At 38.6% G+C, this 13,122-nt stretch overlaps 1 protein-coding gene and 1 long non-coding RNA gene across 3 annotated transcripts; both read right to left on the minus strand.

The window, feature by feature from the left end:
- Positions 1-872: 872 nt before the first annotated feature.
- On the minus strand, positions 873-11,677 carry LOC143863955 (nuclear transcription factor Y subunit A-3-like). 2 transcript variants are annotated; one of them, XM_077374764.1, is made up of 6 exons: positions 11,477-11,677; positions 6,037-6,372; positions 3,503-3,612; positions 3,341-3,409; positions 2,667-2,834; positions 873-1,242 (listed from the first exon to the last, which is right to left on the minus strand). In XM_077374764.1, exons 2-6 carry the CDS (start codon positions 6,080-6,082, stop codon positions 901-903), a joined length of 735 nt encoding a protein of 244 aa, XP_077230879.1. In that variant the 5' UTR covers positions 6,083-6,372; positions 11,477-11,677; the 3' UTR covers positions 873-900. The 2 variants fall into 2 exon arrangements, with proteins under 2 accessions (XP_077230879.1, XP_077230878.1); XM_077374763.1 differs by having other exon boundaries at positions 6,037-6,384.
- Positions 3,823-5,732, minus strand: LOC143863956 (uncharacterized). Its single transcript, XR_013241045.1, has 4 exons — positions 5,282-5,732; positions 4,434-4,526; positions 4,234-4,328; positions 3,823-4,147 (listed from the first exon to the last, which is right to left on the minus strand). It is a non-coding gene; the product is annotated as an uncharacterized LOC143863956 (long non-coding RNA).
- Positions 11,678-13,122: the final 1,445 nt, after the last annotated feature.

The following is a 13,122-nucleotide window of genomic DNA, read 5'->3' on the forward strand; positions in this document are numbered from 1 at the left end:
TTTATTTTTTTCCATAAAAATATTTTATTGAAAAACTTTTTCCATAGAATTTTTTTTTACACCTCATGTGGTAAGGCCCACCATCTCCACTCAAACCCTTGCATATGGTTGGACGAATACTCTGTTGATCTAGCGAGGCACCGTATTGTCTCTAGGCTTATCTAGACCTTTCTAAAAAAATCCTAGTCAGTATGAGGAGCTTAAGAGGCTCAAGTTGTGACAAGAGGTTGTAATGAGTAGACCCATACCTTGAGGAAGGAGGGAGTAGTGTTACTAGTGTATACACCAAATGGTTGTATCACAATTGCCCTGAGAAGACCAATGGATACAGGCAAGAGTACTAACTATCTTTCAACAACAAAAAATAAAAAAAGCAGCTGCTACATTGTTAAGGGGAAATGATATCAGCAGAACTATGTTTTGATATCCGCACTAAATCTTCTTGTCTTTTATTATTTAAAGAGCTGTCAAAGGTTATTACAATTCCCAAAAAGCTCTCACAATCCAATTAAAAAGAAAAGACAAACTGGGTTTGTGCTATTATTAAAACATGGTTGTGCTGATATCATTTCCCATTGTCAATATGAACAGAAACTTGGTATTCATTAGAAATCAAGTTTTTTGCAGATGCAAATCCAGAGTATATTAATTAATAACAACAATATCCACCCACCAAAGGAGAATGATAGAACAATTCCCAGTACTAGTCACTTAAATTTTTGTTCATAGCATATAACCAACATGAACTTTAGAAATAAAATATCATAGCCAAGGATGAACTGCCTATGAAACACCAGACAGAATCGTCTAATCCGACGGACACGCGTCACACATCGGACAGTAATTGAAGTCTGGTGTTTCATACAGAAACAATGCCGCAAATGGGTTGTTTTTCAGCTCTCACCTGATGATGGAAACTTGGTGATTGGAGCTATTATGCATAATGCCAACTCCTTGCAAGCTCCCACCCATGTGGGAATGGAAGATATCATCATTGTTCGAAGCGCTCGTGACCTCAGAGCAGGACGTGGCAGAGGCACCCGCATTGCCATTTTCAGACTGGAAAAGTTCAGATTCTGAAAGACTTCCCCCTAGTTGTGGCAGAGCTGAATCCAAGATGTTTTGGCCATTGGTGATGGGGAGAAGACTGGATGGTTGGAGCTCCTTTGTGTTGAGAAAGCGCCCACTGGTACCCCTTGCTCTCTTCATCGCATGGAGATGACGAGACTTGTGAAGATATGGCTGCATATTATTACAAGTGGTAATGCAAAAATAAGAAAGCATGACAATTTTGCAACAAGCCTTCTTATTCAAGAGATGATAGCCCTTCTCCCACTGAGGACAAACCGCCAAAAACAGAGGACAAAAACACAAAGACAAATCACCAGAAGTTGAGGAAGAGCCAGAGACTCAGGAAATTGAGTCAGAAGATGATAGAGCTCCAGGAACATTAGGGCCGTCAAGTTCTTGTTACAGTCTTTCTTGGATCAATTGAGTCCTTTTGTTTTCCCTATATAGTGTCTCAAAGATAGGGATGATGATTTCCATTCTTAAATGTATATCTTTCTTTTCATTTAATAAACCGATAGGGGTTCCCGCCAAACCCCAGCTTACTTACCCAAAAAAAAAAAAGCCTTTCTATTCACTAGCATCTAGAATTTGAAGGGGGAACTAAACCGAAATAACCAACAAAATGGATATTTTAATTTCTCCCACATTTAAACTCTTGGGTATTGGGGGGATTTTGTTTTTTCTCTTCTTCATTACAAGCCCATGCTGGCAAGGTAGCATGACAGACTCATTTGACAGGCTAAAGACTAATTGGGACTGAAGTGTAACTTTTTTTCACAAAATCTACCAGTGGATTAGATGTCATGATCACGGTGGAAAGTGACTTTAATCAGAGATCAGGTCATGCTAACACTACAATCTCACTACTTCAAATAGTGACATCGGTGTTTTATTTTTCCTTAAAAACAAGAAAATATGTGAAAGCAACTTACCAGATAATAGATGTTTCACTTTTTTCAAGCGAATGGGATCGGACACGGAGAATTGGCCCCCAGCCACAGGCTCAATACTGGCCTAGCTACTTTTTTTTATCTGATACTAGCCTACCTACTTTAAAAATGAAAAGTGCAATTCCGGCTTGCAAAACAAAACCGCTACCTCGTTAAACAACGTGCCCAATACCAAACAATATCTAATTTATGAAGCTAATGTTGATTTCAATATAATTATAAAAAGCAATTGTTGATAAGTGTTTATAAATAAAATAGTTCTCAGTTCTAGTCTCCCAGTGCTGAGAAAAACAAATGCAATATTGCATGACAATTCTGGTTTCAAGTACGCATAAAGCATAGAAAGTAGGAAATTGGTAAAAAAATGTAACCGTATTGTTACAAGAAAATGAAAACATAGGGCTTGGAGCACTTACCCGAAGACAATACAAGCAAAACAGCAGGAAACAGCATAATATAGTATAAAACAATCACACTAAGAAACAATGTTTCACCCAGTATTTTTCTGTTTCTAGTTTCCAGACTGATAGCATCCTGAACATCTAGGTAAAGTGCAAGAAAAATAAGGACAAATTGCTAGAAAGAAAAGTCGAGATAATGAAATAAAATAACAGATGCAATAGATTATGCTTTCAGGGAACATACTTTCCGAGCTTTAATCACTTTATTCTGAGCCTCTAACTTGGCACGCGACTGTCTCCGTCTGAGGATTCCATGATATTGTTTTGCATTCACAAAAATGGGTTCATCTTCTGAAAGTTCAGGAGGCAGTGACACTCGTGCAGGTGGCACCCCCAACATTTGGGGATGAATCTGGTCAAGTTCAATAATACATTACAATGAGCAAGACGATGGAAATTGGAAACCAGAAAAAACAAAAATTTCAATCATGAGTGGGAAGCACTTGGATGAATCCATTCAAATACAGTTAGGGCTTCAACTAAATGCTACAAAGAGGAAATCTAAATCTAAATCAAGCAATTGATACTAGTAATTTGGACCCTTGAAGCAAGGTACATTCCCAACCCATCTGGACTTTCTTTTAAACTTCATGTCGCTTGTATGAGCCCTCAACTCCTGTATGTTATTAACACACCACAGTGCCAATGATACTAGGGACTCGTTTGCTAAAAGGGGTGTTTCTAAACCTGTATTGTTTTGGGGGCAATCTATGCCCCCTCCTTAGCTTCTGTATCTCACTTCTTTTTTCAATAAAGTCTTGTACTGTTTTAAAAAAAAAGTATAATAAATAAGGAAAACATGCCATTCGATATCTGTAAATTGATATCCAAGACGAAAAGATACTCCATGATACTTACAATAGCTTGTGGTCCATAAGCAGCCAGTACCCCACCAAAGTATTGATCATAAGGGTATGCGATGTGAACCTGTATCAAAGGAAGAGAAGTATTAATGCCCAAAGGAATATGCATGTGCCATAGAATCACTAGAGTAAATCCCAACTTATGTTATGAACTTACAATAGACTGGTTATAATCAATTTCTGGACGAACAGTAATATCAGGATTCCTCGGAGATAAAACTGATTTCGTGAGTCCTTCAGATCGCCTCCCATTAGTCTCATCATATCCTAAGAAAAGAACAACAATCACATCCGTTTCTTGTGTCAGTACTTCGTAAAGAAACACCCGATATAACATTTTAAGAATGCACGCGCACGCGCACACACACATAGATAGATAGATACATACATACATACATACATACATACATACATAGGTACATAGATAGAGAGAGAGAGAGAGAGAAGATATATGCACTCCCTCATTTTGATAATGGTGGGACTCTCTTTGGTAAACAGTATCATGATTGGCTGATGAAAACTTTTTGGGGATTATAACGGAATTTATCATCGCACGTGAAAGTTATAAAGGAAGTGTCATTGTGCCATTACTGAAAAAAGGTTGTGTGTGTATGTGAAGAAGCCAAAATGTCATCTTAGGGACATATAAAATTTCACTATGATTCCATAGGAATGAAAAGTTAGTCCAGATGAAAGGAAGGAAACTACATAAATATTTAGTTTATTGGAAGAAACCTACTGGAGAACTTTGAAGTTGAATACCAAAGTTAAATATCGATGGTGCGTCAAGACTGAGGCAATCCTGGTATAGCCATAGGAGGGGTTATCAGAGACAATAGTGGTAAGGTAATTTTTGCTTTTTCTCACTTCTATGATGTGAATACTAACATGATAGCTGAAGATAGAGCAATGAGAGATGGCCTTCGCTACTGTGTTGCTTTAGGTATTAAGAATATCTGGATTGAATCAGACAGAGACTTGTCCTGGCCAATATCATTAAAGGTGAACTCATATCCCTATGACACATTTATTATATTGTAAAAGAAATAAAGGAAATGTTGTCTACTATGGATTTTGCTATCACTCACATTGCAGGGAAGGAAACCATGTAGCGGGCAGTCTGGCTAATCATGCTTGCGACACCAGCATTAATGCAGTCTTTTGGAACTGGACTAGTCTCCCTAAGGATTGTAGAGGAGCTCTTAGATGTGATCAACTTGGTATTCCTTACATTCGTAGCAAATAATGTAGTGTTTTTTCTTGTAAGGGGGGTTTTCTTTTTTTAATTGTCTTCAATGGGTTAGAGGCAAGGTTTTATGTCCTCTTGTAATTATTATTTTCTTATTAATAAGATTTAAGGTGCCGCCCCAGGTTCCTAGATAAATTCCGGGTTAAAAAACTATATAAATATTTTTAACCTTAAAATACCCAATTGATAACTATGTGTTCCAATAGATGAGGATGATTCAACCCTGCAAGCCAGAGAATAGAGATCTATCCAAGTTTGCTTATAATTGCTAGTGCAAATACAAGTCCTGAAATGCATATAATTGAATAGAATGGCACAAATTGCAGGTGCAAATACAGGTCCTGTATTGCATATAACTGAACAGAACTACCATTCACCTCTCAGACCATGCCAAAGATGGGTTTTAGTAAGCTCAATAAACTAGACTATCATTCAAAAAGAAGTTCAATAAACAAGACATCAGCAGGTACTTCTGCAAAGCATAAACAAGAATTAAAGTGACAAAGTATACAGAATGACATTATAAACGCTTTTTCAAGCATGGTCATGATAACCAATAAGGAAATCCACGTCTATGGTTCTTCTCATATCAGCCGGGAAAGCTTTAATCTCAAAAAACTGTCACAATTTACAAAGATCAATCCCCCCTCCATCACCCCCACCCGAATTGAATGACCATTCACTTACCAAAGTGCTCAAAATTCAACAAATTAGACTTCATCGGGGAGTGCACAGTGCACACCAGCAACAAGAATGACAGTGATATAGGGTGACATCACAGTTTTTGAAGCCCAGTCGTGAACCCTTCTGAAGGACTACTCTAGGCCTTTCCAGTCAACTTATCCACTTTTCCAAGAGCAGGGTCCACAAAGTAGTGCCCTATGAGTCTATGACTAAAACACTGTGTGCAATCAGCTGAAGGGAAAAATGGAACACACATATAACTGACAGAAAAACAGCATATTGAATGAAAGGGAAATGTATCGAGGCTTTAAACTTGGAAACCCTTATCTCTTAAAACTCTCTCTCAAGTTGGACGGTGAAGACTGTCAAACACCTAATTTGCTCCAAACCACAAGTGGAGTTTCACTGCCCCTTGCTTTGGTGACACTATCACCAGCCAAGTGGAATGTACAAGCTACACAAGATGCAAACGAAGAAGAGTTCCAAAGAAACATCAAATGCTAAAAAACAGATGCCAAAGATTGAATGAGAATATGCCAGTATAAATACAGAAGTAAAGGAACTAAAACAAGTGAAACTAAAGTCCAATCAATATAAGATGTAGAAGCAATCCACCAATCTAGTGTTTTTGCAAGTGAAGTCCCGGGGAGGACACCAAGCATGCATAGTAAAGATACATAATATATGTCAAGTTTAGGAAGTAGTAAAGTGAACCTAAATAACAGAATTTCTAGTATCAATAAATTCATAGTTCATACCGGTTCTTGCCGAAATGCACTGCCCTTGAGGGTTCCCTGTACCCATCCCGTCAATTTTATGATGAGATTGACCAGTCGACTGAGTTGAAGATGAATCTTGGTCTTGCACTCGTTTAACGTCACGAAAATTTTGTGTTGGAGAGTCTAAGTTAAAGGTTTGCTCTTGGAATTCCGCCAAGATGGGCAATTAACAACGCATGGAGATATGGAATGGACAGAACTTTGATCCGAATCTTTGCTGCTTTTGTTATGCATTCTCTATAGCCTTGGAGCGATCCTTCCAAGGCCAAATTGAACTTATTTCGTCAGTTGATTCTCCTCAAAAGAAATAACGCCCTACATAAGTTGCTGTGACAAAAAATTGTTAAACCAAAGAAATAAAATAAATAAATAAAAGATTCACAAATTTGAAACTAAAGCATTGCAAGTGACAGAGAACAATAAATTATTGGCAATTGGGCTGGGAATATTTTTTCGGTGACCAGTGCAACCAGCAGTTGACAGAAGCCATTAATTTATAGAAAATTTATGTTCTCATATGCAAGCCATGCTTTTACTAAATAAAGGAACAAAAGAAAATTATAGAATCCAATGCCACTACTGCACCATAAAAAAATGAGAGTTGGTACAGGTGTAATAATGGAAATGTGAACCGGACATTTCTAAGAAATGTTAACCATATGTGGCAAAGAAAAGCTTTTTTCTCGAATGGTGAATCATTTTATTATAAGGAACAACAGTCAAGATGGTCAGATACCAAATGGTACACAACAAAGAGAAGAAGCAATGAGAAGAGGAAAATCAAAAGGAAGCAAAGGGGCAGCGGTCAAGGGGGTAAAGAAATCGAAATCTGCCAAACTATCCCTTTCTACACCCTGCCTGGCTAAGCGATCGGTGTCAGAGTTGGCGGATCTCCGAACATGTTGATACAACATTGGAGCGTCCTCCACTCGATCAAAGAAATGAGCAAATCTCCAAGGAGGCAATTAGCTTCCGCTCACCCACCTGATTACATTGAGGAGTCCCCCTCCACTATCAATCCTCTAAGATCTGAGCTCTCCATCATCCTTATCCCTTGTAGCATAGCTCTAACCCCTGCTTCATTTGAATCCAATATTGCAATTTGACCTGAGAAATCCCATTTGGTGACACTCCTCTCATCCTGCAGTACTCCGCCCACCCCAGCTGGCCCAAGGTTACCTACGCTAAATCCGTCAAAATTGAAATTCAGCATGGTTTGGCCAGGGGGTTCCCAACTACGAGCGAGGACGTGCACATCCGGCAAAGAAGTTGAGGTGACCCTAATCAAAGCAAAAAGAAAAATAAATAAATAAATAAACTAGCTAAAAGGACCATCAGATATAGTTAATGAATCTTTATGAGATCAAGATATAGCCAACTCATCAGCTTAGATGTTGGCTGATCTTCGAATATGAAGAAATTCTAAGGCCTAATTGTTTATTAAGTCTCGGATGCAGATAGTAGGCGCAATAAGAGGATTATTGGCCCATTAGGATTTATTTCCATGTTTTTTTAGTTTATAGGAATTTATTTCCATGTGTTTTAGTTTTAGTGCTTTTATTTCCAATGGAATTTTATGTCCATTGCCTATAAATAGGCCACATGTATCTGGGATTTTAAGTTTTTGGATGATTAATCGATTGGAATACAAATTTTCTCCCCTCTAATTCTTCTCTTCTTCTATTTCTAGTTCTCTTCTTCCCCTATTCTTCTCCTTCTCTTCTCTTTCTCCTCTTTCCTCTCTTTCTCTTCCCGGTCCTACATCAGCCTTGGATACAATTAATCAGTTCACCAAAGCCTTATTTAGAGCCCAAAAGTTAATGGCTATTGAGTCACCTATCAGAAACTTTTCACCACTGTGATCACTAATCATTCCACATGTGCTAGCTGGCCCTGGGTTTCCAAGGGAACTCACTTCAAAATTGAGTTTGAGAGTATTTAGAGCTGGTGGCGAATACCGCTACTAATGTTGCGAATTGCAGTTGCCAATCTTAAACTTAATAGGCCAAAGGCTAGGATGACTGGTGTTAACTTACCCAACTTCTCCAAAAGCTTAAGCTGTTGGAGAAAGGCGTTATTTATCTTTTATACTTTAACACTCCCCCGCACGTGTGGTCCACTTGGCAAACACGTGGCACATGTGGTCCCACTTTGGGCCGACCATCGCATGTGAATTTTTGCTATCCGGGAGGTTTGAATTCGGGACCTTTGGTTCTGATATTATGTTAACTTACTAACTTCTCCAAAAGCTTAAGCTGTTGGAGAAAGGTGTTATTTATCTTTTATTCTTTAACTACAGGTATTACTGATTGCTAAGCTGTTGGAGAAAGGCGTTATTTATCTTTATACTTTAACTACAGGTATTACTTATTGCTAAGCCGCGAGTGCATACTCTGGAAGGCTCATCTGGATTATACCCACTTTGAATAACCAATCAAGGGCACAACTTTTTCCGGTTTTCTCCTAATTACTGGTCGCCACCAGACTAACAGGTAACTCGCCTAGCTATTGTTCCGGTACTTGAGCTTAGGCATGTATCTGTGTCTGTGCTCGCGCGTGTACTCTATTATCGCGCATGTGTCCGCGCGCGTGTAGATGTCGTCATCCAATACTTCAACACATGACATGAAAGTGAGTGAAGTGAGGGACCTCGGGTGAGGGACCGAACTGAACAATCCCTGCCCACAAACCGCCCATGGGGCGCCCCGTCTGTCCAAGTCGTGGAGCGCTATGAGGGGCGCGGAAGAGTTTAGAAACTCTCTCTCTCTCTCTCTCTCTCTCTCTCTCTCTCTCTCTCTCTCTCTCTCTCTCTCTCTCTCTCTCTCTCTCTCTCTCTCTCTCTCTCTCTCTCTCTCTCTCTCTCTCTCTCTCTCTCTCTCTCTCTCTCTCTCTCTCTCTCTCTCTCTCTCTCTCGGGGTAAGGGAGTCTTACGCTCGGGCAGGTTAGACCCATAGGTTCAAAGTGGATGCGAGCACGTACACACGAGGGGGCACTCGCTTTCCTTCCCTCTAGGGAAGGAGAAAGACTTATGGTCATATTAATTCAATAGACAGAATTGACCAAACGAGAACCTTTCTTCCTTGCCTGTCCCCCCTTATGAATAGCAACAAATGTGATAAGCCTCTCCCCTAGTCTCCTTCCCCGTTGTTCGGCCCCAAGGTCTTACTGCCAACCGGTTTAGAGACCCAGCTGATGAAGTACACCATTTTCAGGCTGAAGCCTCATTTGGCGGAAACGATGCCATCCAGTTACCTTACAGCGTGGTACTGCAGTTGTTGGTGTTGGTTTGAACTGTTAACTACTTCATACCAGCAATGGAAGGTATATGTAACGGATATTAAGCCCTTATCTTTTTTGAAGTCTCGGATACAATTGATCAGTTCGCAAATCTCTATGGACTGTAACCTTAAGAGCTCAAGAGTTGATGGCTGTTGAGTTGCCAATCAGAAACTTTTCACCACAGTGATCTCTAATCACTCCATATGCAAGCTGGCCCTGGGTTTCCAAGGGAGCTCACTTCAAAATTGAGTTCGCTCCATCTCGGACAACCTTGATTCTATCGTTAACTACTTCATGCCAGCAATAGATGGCATAGGCAATGGATATTGAGCCAATCTGAAGGTCTGCTCTCACCGAATTGATGATGTTGAAATGGATAGAAGATATAAGATTGTCGACCTTCATTTTCATCTATTCAAAAACCCTACTATTGAGTTCCTTCCAGATGTGCCAAGCAATATCATATAGGGACATGCTCCACATTTTTTCCCTTTCTTGCATATTTTACTGAGTTTCCAATTGCTAATTGAGATTAGACCAGATATTTGGGAATACCAATCCATTCCAAGACTTTACAGGATGCTAGACCAAATTATTCTGCCACAGTCGCATGAATAAATGGGTGACTGGTGGTTCCCTCACTTTGCTTGCACATGATACATCTATTCGGAATCTTGTACATCTTTTCCAACATATTAACGATATTAATATTGTCCAAATAAAGGCACTCACCCTAGGAGGAGCCACCACCTTCCAAGCCGTTCTCTTGGGATAAGTAAGACCTTTGGAAAAGATATATCTACAGATGACACTTGAAGAGAACTCGCCATTGATTCCCATATCCAACATCGTCGATCAGGTTGATAATTGGAGAATTATTTCAGATCCAATCAGGCAATTAGCTACAGAAATTGCTGGTCTTCCTGATCTTTAAAGTACCGACGGAAAATCCAGTTCCACTCCACCTTGATTCCTAAATCCAAAATCTTCTTCATCATTTCTCCCACTTTACAAAACGACTTTCTACACAACCTGTAAAGAGATGGATAGTTGAAGCATAAATGTTTGTTGTCTATCCAACCATCAACTCAACTCAACTCAACTAAGCCTTTGTCCCAAACTTGTTGTCTATCCAACCATTTTACCAAAAATTAATCTTATCGCCTTTTGCCAATAGAGAACCCAACTCCATTACGAAATTCCTCCGTTTTCGAATTGTTCGATTGCCAGAGCAGCTGATCCTTTTCCTTTGGGAAGGTATATGGTATACCCAAATAACATAAGGTTGCCACTTTTCTCATGAATAACATTATGCCTCATAGCTTTATCTCCTCCCCCTATCTCCATCTCAAGCTTAGTAGCAATAATTACTGACAATTTCATTTTTTCAATAATTTTATCACAATAAATTGAGTAGTAGTAATAAATGTGTCTTCATTTAACCACAAACCCAAATAAATAAATGTCCATAAATTCTCAATAAAATGGCCTCTCAAACAATAGTCCGATAGAAAACCCCCACCACCAATGATAGTATCCCATCTTGTCTAGATCATTTTACAAGATAGCACACTCAGAACAAAGTTAACAACTATTCTAATTTTATGGAGAAGAAATTCAGTGTCATTCGGATTTGTTCTAATAAATCTATTCATATTTTTATAAGTGGATAAAGCAGCATGAGGTTAATCCTAACCACATCACATACCAATGAGAAGCACTATTCCAGCAAGATCAATGTCACTACAAACTTTACAGTCAGATAAACTTCCAATTCATGTTGGATTAATTCAACCCCCAACATCATCAATACTCTATAGACCCAACCAACAGTAAATTTAGTGTCAACCATAATCACTATGTTGTGTTTATGAGCATTGCATGAATAAAACTAGATGAATACTCAACTTATTTTCTTTAATCACATAACAAGGTGTGTATTGGGATTCAAACCAAATATGAGTTAGTAGTACCCATTGTCAATTTCTTGCAAAATATAAAGAAACCAACAAAATAGATTCAATGCATTCAAAAACAAAAAGAAACCCAACAAAACAAAACAAAAAACCATCTCTTGTGAAACCAAGGTAGAAAAGGAATCAAAAAGAGGGAGACAGAGTTTTTAGATAGAGCAACAAACCTTTTTGGACCCTAACTCCCTCCCTCAAAACAACACATAGCACATCACAGGCTACTTTTTGGGAAAGACTACCTTCATCTTCTCCACATACTATTTTCACCCATCTGGGTCTTCATTTATTTCGAAAGTGCCCTGAGCGTTTCAGAGGCCTTTTGATTCTTTTCCAACTGCTGCTCCCTTTACCCCTGCCAGCAGTCCTTATCCAGTTATCCCAACTTAATAAGAAACTGGAGGAATGAGTGGCTTATAAATTACCCATCTGGGTATAAATAAATTTCAAATATGCCATTGAGCTTTGAATGTGGGACTTGGGGCACTCCCTTTTTCCAAAAAACTTGCTTAGGCTTAGTCTGGTGGAATGGAAAATTGAAGAATTATGGTATGAGAAACTCTATAGGGCACACATGTTTTAGAATCTTGGATTTCCTCAAAATTATGGATGGGAGATGAGAGAAGGAGAGTCATTTTCTGATTTCTTGCCCTTCTTTCCATCGAGCGAGAGAGTAGGAGATCCTTCCGTTTCCAGGTTTTAGAAATCTCGAGATTGGGGAGAGATTTTTAAAACCTGGATTTCTTACTTAAAATTCATGATAATAAATTGTAAAAATCCAAAAATTTCCGCCACTTTCAAACTAAAACCTGGATTCTAAAATCCACCTATCGAAACAACCCCTAAATACGAAGCTTAGCCTTACGCACATCAAAATTTATCTTGATCCTTCGCTGGATTGGTTTGGAAGGGGGAAAATTGGTTTTTTTTTATATGAAAAATGAATTTTCAAGTGTTTTGTAAACTCTTATTCCATGGAATTTTTTAAATAAAAAAATTTCCTTGTTTTTAATGAAAATCACAAGCTTACTATAACACTGAAATTTTATTTCCCAGAAAATATCATCTTCCATGATATTCTTTACCCTCTATAAAAGTGTGACCAATGGTCAGATAATTTGGTATTCAAGGTCCAAGAATCAATTCATGGGATGATTAAGAATTGTTCAATTTTGAACCATCGCCACTTCAAGGTGCAAGCCTGCTTATATTCTAAGTGGGTCTTGGCTAGACATGGTAATAATTGGGAAAGGAGTGGATATCTTGGTCTTTCCTATGGACGGTTGAGAAAGGATAGTTTCTTTCTGGTGTCTTAGGTCCTAATGTGTAGACTGTAGACCCCGGTCAAGACTATTAAGCCCCATCGAGCAAAAGGCAACAACTACGTCAAAACCCGACTTAAAAGACATAAATACCCATAGTCTTTTAAAAAGCCATATAATTTCTCTTTTTGAACTATGGGGAGATTATTGTTTTATTTTTTATAATTTATTAGTTTAACTAGTTGCAGTCTCGTGCGATGCACGGGGCGGCCCAAAAAAAAAAGCTTTAGAACTTTCTTAATTTCTAAAAAAAGCTTTTATAAAGCTTTAGAAAAATCATGCTTTTGATAAAATCCAATGTGATCTAGATAAAATCTGGATTAGTTTTAATCAACCCTTGATTTTAGGCTTTTTGTCAATTCCAATATTAGATGTGTTTTACATTCCGAGCATCACATCCCCTTATCACATTGTTACATTCCTTTATTGTAGGCGTTTTGTCAAATCTAAGATAAGGATTAAGGAGCGTTTTAAAATCCTGGTCCACATCCCCT

This window comes from Tasmannia lanceolata, unplaced genomic scaffold (genome assembly GCF_043159265.1).
Source record: "Tasmannia lanceolata isolate RefF3 unplaced genomic scaffold, GAP_Taslan_0.1 ptg000044l, whole genome shotgun sequence".
NCBI lineage: Eukaryota > Viridiplantae > Streptophyta > Magnoliopsida > Canellales > Winteraceae > Tasmannia > Tasmannia lanceolata.